Source organism: Seriola lalandi, unplaced genomic scaffold, assembly GCF_002814215.2.
Source record: "Seriola lalandi dorsalis isolate HSWRI2012SDOR001 ecotype SW California unplaced genomic scaffold, Sedor1 jcf7180002054957, whole genome shotgun sequence".
Taxonomy (NCBI): domain Eukaryota; kingdom Metazoa; phylum Chordata; class Actinopteri; order Carangiformes; family Carangidae; genus Seriola; species Seriola lalandi.
Genome location: NW_019525508.1, coordinates 176,870 through 188,622, shown reverse-complemented (window position 1 = coordinate 188,622; position 11,753 = coordinate 176,870). Strand labels below are relative to the sequence as shown.

At 45.1% G+C, this 11,753-nt stretch overlaps 1 protein-coding gene across 1 annotated transcript in view; it reads left to right on the top strand.

Annotated features, from left to right (window-relative positions):
• The window catches only part of ptprt (protein tyrosine phosphatase receptor type T), a 314,644-nt gene that overhangs the window by 230,735 nt on the left and 72,156 nt on the right, over positions 1–11,753 (top strand). Inside the window, exon 20 of the mRNA XM_087170691.1 lies at positions 8,281–8,435. Coding sequence (XP_087026817.1) covers positions 8,281–8,435 — 155 coding nt within the window. The remainder of the gene's footprint in view (positions 1–8,280; positions 8,436–11,753) is intronic.

The following is an 11,753-nucleotide window of genomic DNA, read 5'->3' as shown; positions in this document are numbered from 1 at the left end:
CAACCCCCCCCGAGAGAGAGAGAGACACACAAACATACACATGAAGAAGAAACACACATTCCTCAGTTAAAGTGCCAAAGTCAGAGTCAAAATCAGTAAATATTTAAACAATATAGACAGAAAAAAATAAAAATAATAAAGTAAGCAAAATACTAATATATGCCTGTCTACATTCTTATTAAGCTGCCCTAAAATAAAAAAGAGAAATTATTCACACCCTCAGAAATATCTCTGTGAACCACTCAAAGTCAAAGTCTTGGTGCAAAACGCTGAACACACACACAGAAAACACACAGCGGCGACACAGAACCGTTATTTATATGTTAAAGTTGAGTTAGAAATACGCCGGGACGATGAAACGACAGCGATGCGTTCCGGCGTCAGACACTAAATCAACAGTAATATGAAAAATTGTTCAATAGAACGTCTGGTTGCATGAACAGACCACGATCGTACCTCCTCTATTCACACAGCACCTTTAAAAACAGAGCTCACAAAGTGCTCTAACAAACCAATCAGAGGCAGGAAAGAAATAAGGCGGAGTTACAGAGCGAGGTTAGAGGGAACTGATGCCGTATAGAAACACACACAACACGGTAAAAGACGATAAACAGACGATAAAACTCTTACTGAAATGAACATTTTGCCATTTTATGTCTTAATTTGATAGAGACAGACAGGAAATACAGGGAGAACATGGAGGAGTGACATGCAGCCGGCTAGGATTCGAACCAGGGGCTCGCTGCTCAGGGCGTTTGAGCCCATGTGGTATCAGGTCGCCCGTGGTTACTAATCTGAAACATCCTTCGTTGAGACTCACCAATATGTCACAGTCGCCTGATATTACTGGGAAGCAGATTCCTGGGACAATATGTTAATGAATAGTGAACGATACGTGACGATCGGATTTACAGAGAGAAAAAGATTTCTTTTGTTTTCAGATGTCAGTATCAGAACCAGCCTCAACTGGACTCTGGTTCCTAATATAAACACACAACCACAGAAAACAGTCAGCAGCTACAACACAAAGCAGCAGCTGCACACACACACACACACACACACACACTCTCATGCCTACATACACACAGCTATAGCCCAAGGATGTTTACTGTTGAGAGATGAGATGAGAGAGGGATTTCTCTCTCTCTCTCTCTCTCTCTCTCTCTCTCTCTGCCCAGCCTCTTTCTCTCTCTTCACCTCTCTCTGTATCCCTCGATCTCTGGCTCCCTCTCCGGGTCTGGCTCTAAATCCTGTGATACGCAGATGAAAGTTTGTTTGGGCTTCGCCTGCAGCCTCCTCCGGAGCTGCCGCTGTCATCCTGGAGTGACTGACTGCGGCAGCAATCGGGGATGACTGCAGGATATTTGAGCTGTCTGGCTGCCGAGCGACTGGCTGAGGCCGTTCTTTGACACCACGCGGGAGTTTCTGTCAATCCCTCGACAAGTGAAACAAATGTCGTTGCCCGTGTTTGATTGGACGCCTTAAGGTCGGCCCCGTCGACTTGGCAGACTTCTGCTAAAATAATTGCGATTCCCGCAGCATGCATTACTTTGTAGGAAGAGAACAATACTGGCGGCCTTTGGCCTCTGTCAGAGGTTGATACGATACCTGTGGCGATACACATCTGTATCTGGAAAACACCAATTCAGTTGTTAATGGCACAAAGGTCTGACCTCAGCTGACACTTTGACAGGTTTCATCTTCGGGGTCTTTACAGATATTCATACACATTATCACTCGAATAAATGAACTTTCCTTTATTTCAAAGTCTACGTAGTAAAAGACAGAATTATGTGAAACACTGCATCTTTGGCTCTTTGTTTAACGACAGCCAGAGGTGCAGGAGAGGCAAACATCTGGGGCCCCCCCCCAAGGGTAAAAGGAGCCCCTTATGGCCCCTCCCTCACACCTCCCATAAAGACACTACACAATGCACTGGTGCTGCCCCTGATGATGTGTGCTGTAGTTAGCGTCTACTGATGCATGCGAGGCGTTTAGGAGACATTTGTAAATTGTAGCGCCTACCGACAGTCTGCATGTGAGGCGTTTAGGGGATATTTGTAAATTATAGCGTCTACCGACAGTCTGCATGTGAGGCGTTTAGGGGATATTTGTAAATTATAGTGTCTACCGACAGTCTGCATGTGAGGCGTTTAGGGGATATTTGAAAATTGTAGCGCCTACCGACAGTCTGAATGTGAGGCGTTTAGGGGACATATTGTGATGTTCTTTGATGGGCTTCGTTGCCTGAGGACCTCCACACTAGGATCACCACTGATGATAGCGATTGTGAAATGCGAGTAACACCAGCTTATTCATTGCTAACAGTAAATGAAAACAAATGGAAATGTCTCTTTAGGTTCTTTGTAACACAATTAGGCTTTTTTTCCCCCAAAAAAACTGAACTGCATTTAAATGTCAGCATTTCAGAACGTACATTTTAAAAAGTAGTGATAAAGGAAATTCTTACACACGTCACCTTTAGCACCTTTAGCATCTTTAGCACCTTTAGCACCTGATTAATGCATTCTGTGTCAAAAATGACTCACAGCTCGGTCAAACGAGAACACACAACCATTATAATCGCTATAATCTCAAACTACTGAGCGCAGCGCTCTTCATTAGAGTCATTCACATCCTACATCCTTGATGTGTGGACCAACATCTGCTGCAGTCAGCACAACTTGTCCTGCAGTGACAGCATCTCCTCCGAGTCTGCTGAGCAGAAACTTCCAGCTGAGCTGTTCCTATAAATATAAAATATTACTTCCATGTCACATGCTGGCTTTTCTTAGTGGTTTAACTTCCCTTTAAAACAATAATACATGACACGCCCAGCTAACACAGGTGAGGATTGTGCCAGAAGCCTGAATATCAAAGGTTAAACAAATCGTAATGAGATGGGAGGAATTAATGAAAGCTCACAGAGTCACAAAAACTGCATCCTCCAAATTTCAGAAACACCGAATGATGAACATCAGTAATGAATTTCACAAAATGGAATTCCGGTGTTTGGGAAATGAAGCCGTCGCGTCCTCGTGACACTTAATGCATCAAATGAGCAACAATTAAAAAACACTTTTTAATTTTTTTGCTCCAGAGTTCAGCAGAAGTATCGCCCGCTTCGCCTCACTCCATTTCTTTCTCATCTTGTGTGTCTCAGTAATAACGCCTCCTCTCAAACTCATCAGGGGACGTGCTCAGCTCGTCAACACACACACACACACACACACACACACACACACATACACAAGAACAACGTATCCATCCACGCATCGCTCATTATCGACACATCAAACGGCCTGCAATTAACGTCGCCGGGGGCACAAAGTAGTCCATGATTCCCGCCGCAGTCGGCACCCGGCAGGCTAACCTCGCCGCTTAATGAACTGCCGCCGTGACATTCATTAAGGAAGGATTATGTCGTGCTCATTGCCACTCACAATATGCGAGGAATTTGTCATTTAAACGAGTCCATTAACGGGATGAACGTGTGATAGGTGGAGGTGTGAAGGGGGGGGGGGGTCTCACTTCTTGCAAGTCACAAGTTTCTGTGTGTTGCTTTTCCTTCTTCTCCTTTTTACATCAGACCTGCCTCTCTCCTTTTGTTACCCCCTCCCCCACCTCACCCCTCCATCCTCTTCACTCACTCAGTCTTCTTTTTCTTCATTCTCTCTTCATCTTTTTTCCATTTGGCTTTCTTTTCTTTGCTCTCCTCCTCCTCCTCCTCTTCCTGCCCACTTCCTGTCACCGTGCAGTCAGACAGCCAGGAATAGGCCACTCTAAGCTCCAATCACACAGGAGGTTTTGTGGCTCCGCTGCCTGTAAATTGGTGTGGAGTAGAGTAAGGTTGAATCTAGGGGTTGATGGACGGAAATGATTATGGGAGAAACTTTGCTTGGCCTTTCCTCCTCCTCTTCCATCTCGCACTTTTCCTCCTCTCTCTCTCTCTCGCTCTCTCTAATCTTCACCTCGCTCTACCTCGTCTTCCCCCGGCTGCTTTTCCCAGTTTATTCTTCAACAGTTTCATTTGTTTTCCTTCTGTCTCTTGTTCACTTTCCCACCCTCTGCTCCATCTCTGCCTTTATAATCATTCCCCTGTCTCTTGGCTGAATTCGTTAAGTACTGAAGGGCGTACAGCTCATCATCGGATCCCACACACACACACACACACACACACACACACACACACACACACACACACTAATATACAACGCTACTGCTTTAATTTCACATCTCAGTCACACACACACATATTTATTGCCAGTTTTGTGCGAGCCAATGTAGACACGTACACACAGAGACACACAACATCACGCACACACACCACACTAACACGTGCACATGTGCACGAAATGCAGAAATAAGCACCAGCCACAGGAATCCTGTTCATATCGATCGATTCTGCAGCACATCATTGACATCCGACGCCAGCGTTTAGTGCTGCTGCAGGAGGCGGCGCTCCTGTTTACGCAGTGAAGCAAAGACAAAGGACGTGCAGGCCGGCCAGAGGGAAGCATGTCCTCTCTCAGACTAACCAAGGCTTTTCTTTGTTTTTACACGTAGCGAATGTTTAGGCCTCGTCATGTGCAGTACGTCAGGGAATTTATCCACATTTGTTTTGACGACGTTAACGACTGAAAGCCTTCTCTGACGTGTCTAAAGATGTTTCGTGTAAAGTGAGACATCAGTTTCCTCTGGTGGAACAGAAACATGATTTTGGGTTTGTGGTGGAATAAGATCTGATTTTATTGAAGGAGCTATTTCTAAGTTTTGCTAACACTACATAGCTGACGTTAGCATTAACAGCTGTTCGCTGCGGCTGAACGATACGTAATAAAAGTCTCGTTGCGATTGTTGTGATCGCGATATGAGCCAGTATTTCAGTAGGAGTGGTCATTTTTGCGTTTTCACTGAAAAAATAATATAAAAATGATGATCACGTGACTTTTTGCTGGTGTTTGTACCAAACACATTGCAGCTCCTGCGATTTGGCAATGACTGGATGATTTGTGCAGCTCTACCGTTTCTCACCGGTCTGAAAGAAACGTTCTGAGTTCAGCGTCAAACTTCTTTCCTTTACTCACCAACATCTGTCTCCAGAGGTGGAAACAAACACCAGTGTTAACTCTTGTCTCTTTCACGCCTTTTTTCTTCTTCTAAAGCTAGCATGCTAACCAGCTAGCCGCCGGCGTGTCCCGTCACTGTTGTTTTTACCTCTTCTTGTAGCAGCAGAGAAAACTTAGAAATTGGTGAAAATGAGTTGAACTGAAAATCACGAGCTTTCTGTGTGTGTGTGTCTGAAGTTAAATGTTAAAGTACAGGTGAGAACTTTCTCCTCATGAGTCGTGTAGGAGCAACAATGTTCATTATGTTTAACCAGCTGTGTTTCCGTGGCAGATGTCACTTTGAGAAATGTTCTGCAACTTCATCAGAGTACACTTTCATTTCCCTCCTCTCTATTACAGACGCCGCGCTGTACTGACTCAACCTTTAAGTGGTTCATGAAAGCTTTTAGACTTGTTCAGAGAAAGTTGATTAGTCACTGCGGGAAAGATGTGAGCGATGCTCTGTGGGGAAGTCGCATTTTGTACTTTTACCCATTTGCATTTTTGGAGTGACGCAGCAGGACGGAGCCGTTCTACAGAGACACGTGAACGGGCGAACGAGGTGGCGTCGTGATAGGTTACCGAGAAACGCTCCCACTCACTGGCCAGTGAGCGCCAAGCAGCCAGATACAACAGCCACGTGTTCGCACACACACACACACACACACACACACACACACACACACACACACACAGGCCAAAACACTGAATGTCCAGCACATGCAGTACTCAAACAGCCTCGAAGGAGATCAAGTGTTGGCTCACAGAAACAAGTCCACACATACACATGCCTGCATTATAGCCTGTGATCACACACACACACACACACACACACACACACACTGAGCCCACTGCGAGCCAATCGTGACCGAATGTTCGATACTTTAAGTTGCAGAAGGTGGATTCTGGAGGACGTGTGAGGTGTTTTATTTATTTATATATGACTCAGCTGGAGATAAATCTGCTGGAGAAACGATGTGTTATTGATACACATATTAGTGATGTTATGTGCCGACCTTGATTTGAAGGCAGTTGACGTCTTCTCAGCTGGTGGTCCTCGTAGACAGGAGATGTGTTTGTTTAAGTTGCACTTTATCGTGTGACTTCATTTCATTATGTCAGAAGCGGCAGTGCTTCCTGTACGCGAGTCGTACTCACAGTAAAACGAACCTGGCTAATTATCACTTCCAGTATGTTCAGGTTCAGAGAACAGTTTCCACTTCTGGAGATAAGACAGTAAAAATCTGCTTCATGGTGCCTCTCCTGCAAGCTTTGGTGAATCCGCCGGCCCCGTGTCAGATTGTAATGGCTCGCTGTCATTTCTGCCATCTGGCGTCTCCGTGGACCTGAAACCGAAGGTAAAAACTCAGAATAGCCTCGTGCTAAAATGGCCAGCAGATGGGATGTTGTGACATGTGAAGAGTAAATGGAAGGAAACAAATCACAGGGCTTACAACAACACTCGGGGGACGTCTCATCAGCAGTCACACTGCTACAACTACATTTACCATTATCTACAGCCACTGTAGAAGCCCCGCATGTTACTGAAGAGCTGAATGTCAACCTCTCCCCTCTGAATCACATCATCTGTCCCATCTCTGCTTTAATTGCTCTGGAGAAACATTTCGAACCCTGAGCTCGTCCGACAAACAGTTATGGGGCCGCAGTTTCTCCCAGTTGGTCATAGAGAAGTGAGAGTCATGTTGCAAATGGAGCTGCATCGTATGGTAATGTGAATCGACTCTGTCGGCGCTGTGAGGACGGTTTTTACTGAAGGACCAAGACTGAAGCTCTAAACCTGATGACAAAAATATTTAGAACATGTGTTTGTTTTTTTTCTATTTTTTCTTTTTAAATCTCCATATTTCCTTCTTCTTTTATGTTTTAGTGTTGATCCATAAGAAGATATTTTTGTGGTTCATCTCAGTGTAGTTTCACATCTCCTCTCTGAGGAGGCTCTGAGCCTCTCTTCTGATTGGCTGACTGTTTTCTGAGTGATCCAATAAAAATATAGCAGATTTGCAGTAAAAACACGCGGAGAAACTTAATCCTGCGAGGTTTGGATGGTGGGTCCAGATGGGCGGGGCTTGGTGACTGCTTTGTTGTGACATCACAAAGTTCCAGAAGTCCTGACGGCTGGTTTTAAGGCTCAGTTTCTGAATACAGGCTGTGTGCATTTCTCTGTGGACTGAGGCTTTGATACTTTCACAGTATTAATATAGAAGCTAGAGCTGATCTATAATCACACTACACATGGACACAGACCTTTACACCGGAGGAGCTATAAAATATATGAACGTGATTTGACTGTATGAGACACAGATTCAGGGCAGGGCCTTTATAACGACTGAATTTCAAAACTAAAATGTTTTTTTGATGCTTTTTCTTATGTCAGCCTGGTTTTCAAGGCAAGACATCAACAGTCTGTTCATGTTAATTATTGACGTAGTAACTTTAACATATTCAGCACAGAAATGCTGAAGGGACTAGAATGAAGAAAGTCCTGAACTTAAAGAAAAAAACAGCCAGTTTCATTTCACAGATCTGGAGTCAGTCTCATATAACTCTATAATTAAAAGTTTAAACACTGATCATCCATCTGATCAGTGATATTCCCAAAAATGACATACACAGTCTTTAGATTTATGTCTGGGGGCCGGCGACAGGCAGGACGGAGGCATTGTGGGTCGTCCGTCTCATTCTCATGAACACGATATCTCAGTAACGCCTCGAGGGAACGTCTTCACATTTGGCACAAACATTCATTTCAGCTGACGGATGAACTGATTAGAATTTGGTGGACAAAGGTCAAAGTTCAGGGTCACAGTGACCTCACAAAACTCAAGAAGGAGAGACTGTGACCGTTCCTGTAAGTTGGCTGGTTGGCGGAGGGATACACCTACGAGGCGGTGATTCTAGTTCCTTATAAAATGGTTAAATACAAATGGATTTTGGATTCTGCAATGCATAAAACTCAACGATCATCCTCGTGTTTGAGTCACTGCATGTTTTAAACAACATTACTCACCATGACTCACAGTAGTTTCTAGTCCTGTGATGTTTGTTTGTTTGTGTATCTGTGCTTTGAATGTGGATTTACACACGTATTTGTGTCTCCATGTGTAAATATATCTGTGTGTGTGTGTGTGCGTGTGCGTTAATGCCACCACAGGAAGTTGGCGAAGAAGCAGAAGGAGACGGCCAGCAGCTCCACTCAGCAGAGGGAGATGGGTCCGGTCACCACGGCTGATAAGAGCACCACTAAAGTCAGCACCCTGCACAAAGACGACCCCTTCTCCACCTCCAACCAGGACCTCAACGGATTCAGTAAGTCCCAAATCCTCCGAGGTCCGAGCATCAGTGTGCGTGTCCTAAATCTACCAACTGCAGCTGCCGCCGTCGCTGTAAGGTCGACCTGCAAGATTTACCGTCTCCATCTAATAACACACTGCGAGTGTTGACTTCTTTTCCACGTAGTAAACTTTCTCTTGCCGTTCTCTGTGCTGTGAAATCCGCATCTACTATGTCTCCGTGCCATTAATCATTTTGTCAGATTAATTTATTCAAATAGTGGACATTTCATTTTATAATAAAAACTCTCCAAACATTCCTCTTTCGCCTTCATCAGCAGAGTGTTGTGCTGCTTCACCGGCCTCCATCTTACTTCATGCTGCTCTAATCGTTTTCAACTCCTGCTCCTGAAATTCTTTTCCCGCCTCGCATGCATCCTGTGTTTCACATATACATCCTGCGTGCATCTTCAATCTTATGGTGGTCACCCTGCCGTGCGTGTGCACACTCCCCATCTCTTTGTGTGTGTGTGTGTGTGTGTGTGTGTGTGTCCGGGGTAATTAGATGGGGCGTCTCAGAAGGGCATTTTTCTCTTGAAAATGTCAGCCTGGCCTTTTGGGAGTGCTTGGCCGTTGAAAGCCAGGGGTGCCAGATAGGGACTAAGTAGCGGGCTAATGCCGGCCGTAATTGCCTGCACTCTTCCCCTAACTGTCCACGCTGCAATGCTGACGCGCAGTAATGTTTTTGCATTGGATACACTTAATGCAGAGCACTTTTATCTCGACCCCGGATGTTCGCTAAAGCTGTGATATTTAAAACTTTGACATTTTCTTTGCTTTCAGATAGACTCGGCCATTTATCTGGGGAATTCGCTACGTATAGAAAATGAGCTTACTCCTTTCTTGACCTTGGATGTTAGATAACCCTTTACTGTTTGAAACGTTGAACGGTTGCTAATTACACACTGGCTGAGCTTTTGGATAAAGGGGTTCTGGTGATTGGATGAGGTCACTGTCTTCAGGGCACAGTTTTTTTTTTTTTTTTTACTTCCAGGCAAAGTCTTGTTAACTTCGCCTGCGGCCAAATATAAAGATCTGGCGTTCTTCTTCACCAGGATCTTTGACATCTGCCTTTGGATAAATGTAGACGCACTTTCCAAGGCTCCACACATGCCATATAATCCAGATTTTATATGACCTAATGTAATCGCAGAAGCACACGGAGAGGCAAACCAGGCGAATGTTTGGGGCCCCCAAGATGAAAAGGGGGGCTCATGATGGCCCCTCATATTGGCACATTTTCCAATGACAACTGTAAACCCCCTTAAGCTTTCCATAAAGACACTATACAGTCACTGCTGCTGCTCAACCCCCCCAAGTGGGGCCCCTGATGATGTGTGCTGTGGCTAGTGACTATCCATTGCTTGCATGTGAGGCGTTTAAGGGACATTTGTAAATTATAGCATTTACTGAATCTGCATGTGAGGCGTTTAGGGGACATTTGTAAATTGTAGCATTTATATTCTGCATGTGTTTGTGTCTCTTTGTCACACTTGGAGTCTTATCACATGAACATTTGAAAAAGGAAAAAGACAACACACACACACACACACCTATATACACACAGTCACCGATCCAGGCTCAGTCCTAATGAGACAGAGAAAAACGCTGACACAAGGTGGGGGACCCAATAATATTTGTGCGGACGGCCCCCTCGCAGGGCAAATAACCTTTTTGTGTTATTGCATTCTCACCCAGCCACCAGCTGTCTTCACAGGACATTGCTGTCAAAGCAGATTTCTTTCCGTATGCAGCTACACTCCTCACTGTATTAAAGTTGAGCTTCCTTTTGCGGCGCATTAGCATACAGTGCCGGTGCGCATGAGACGAGAGGGATTTTATCACAGAGGAGGAGAAAACATTGTTGTGTTTGGGGGTATTAGGAGAGGGGAGCGATGAGAGGAGGGGGGAGGAGGAGGAGGAGGAAGAGGAAGGAGAGGACAGCAGAGTGAGGTGAAGATAAAATTTAAATGATCTGCTGTAGGGAAGTCGGGCTATTGTTCCTGAAAACAGTCGAGCAAACTGAATATGAATGAGAATCAGACGAGGAGCCACATGGATGATTTTCACATCAGGGATTATCATTTTTAAGACATTAGTAAAATTGCAAACACCACATGTCTGTATCTGTATCAGCCTTTAGACTTTTAATTCTAAACTTCATTTGACAGGAAACAATATTGTTTTATGATAGAAATATTTTATAGAGCTGCAGAGTCTTGGCTCCTCCAGATGTTAACCTGAGCGGGTTCTGCTCCGGGTCAGCAGCTGGAAATGATGCACCTGAAGACGTCTTTTAAACATGCTAAAAGAAAAAACATCTGACAGCTGTCAAACCTTCCTCCTGTCACTTTAATGTGAAGGAGAGAAAAAAAGCTGCCATTGTAACAAGGGAAGATGCTCACTGGTTTTTAGTCCTTGTGCTTTACCTGGTTGTGACATCAGATAGAAATGTGGTTGGAAATATATCTACAAATCAAGTCAGCTCTGAGGAAAGTGCTGGAGGAAGGTAGAGCTGAGGAGGTGAGACGAGGAGAGAGAGGGGAGGGGAGGAAACAAAGGAATAGAAAGGAAAGGGCAGGAGGGGGGGGGTATCATGTCATCTGCTCAGTGAGTATGAAGGGAGGAGGAGGAGGAGGAGAGACCTCTTTAGCAGGAAAGTCTCCACTAATGGCCACCAGTTCTGACACACACACACAACTGCTGCACACTCACTCACACACACACACACACACACACACATGCACGAGTACTAATTGGCTGCTAAAGCCTATAGATAAATGACACACACACACACACACACACACACACACACAGCAGGTGCCACAGATGAATGTGTGTCGGCTCGCTGTGATATCTGCTGTGGAGTATTGAACAGGCTCGGCCAGTATGTAATATGTCACAGTCAGTCTCACAGCAATCTCCCTAGGTTTTATCTTAGTGTGTGTGTGTGTGTGTGTGTGTGTGTGTGTGTGTGTGTGTGTGTGTGTGTGTGTGTGTGTGTGTGTCTGCAGAGATGTAGTAGCCATCACTCAGTTTAAGAAAGCAGATGACACACCTGCTCAGCTCTGCTCTAACTCTTCTGTATGTTGGAGCAGAGCTCTCCTCTCTCCTCTCTCCTCTCTCCATCTCCGTCAGAACACCGACTGAAACTCTGTGGAGCTCTGCTGAAGCTCTGGAGCTGTGCTGGAGTTCTACAGCGACCCGGTTTCTCACAGATAGACTCTTTGTTTTCTTGTTTTGGTGTTTAAGCATTAACACTCACACGGCTGCTCTGCCCCCCCCCCCCCCCCCC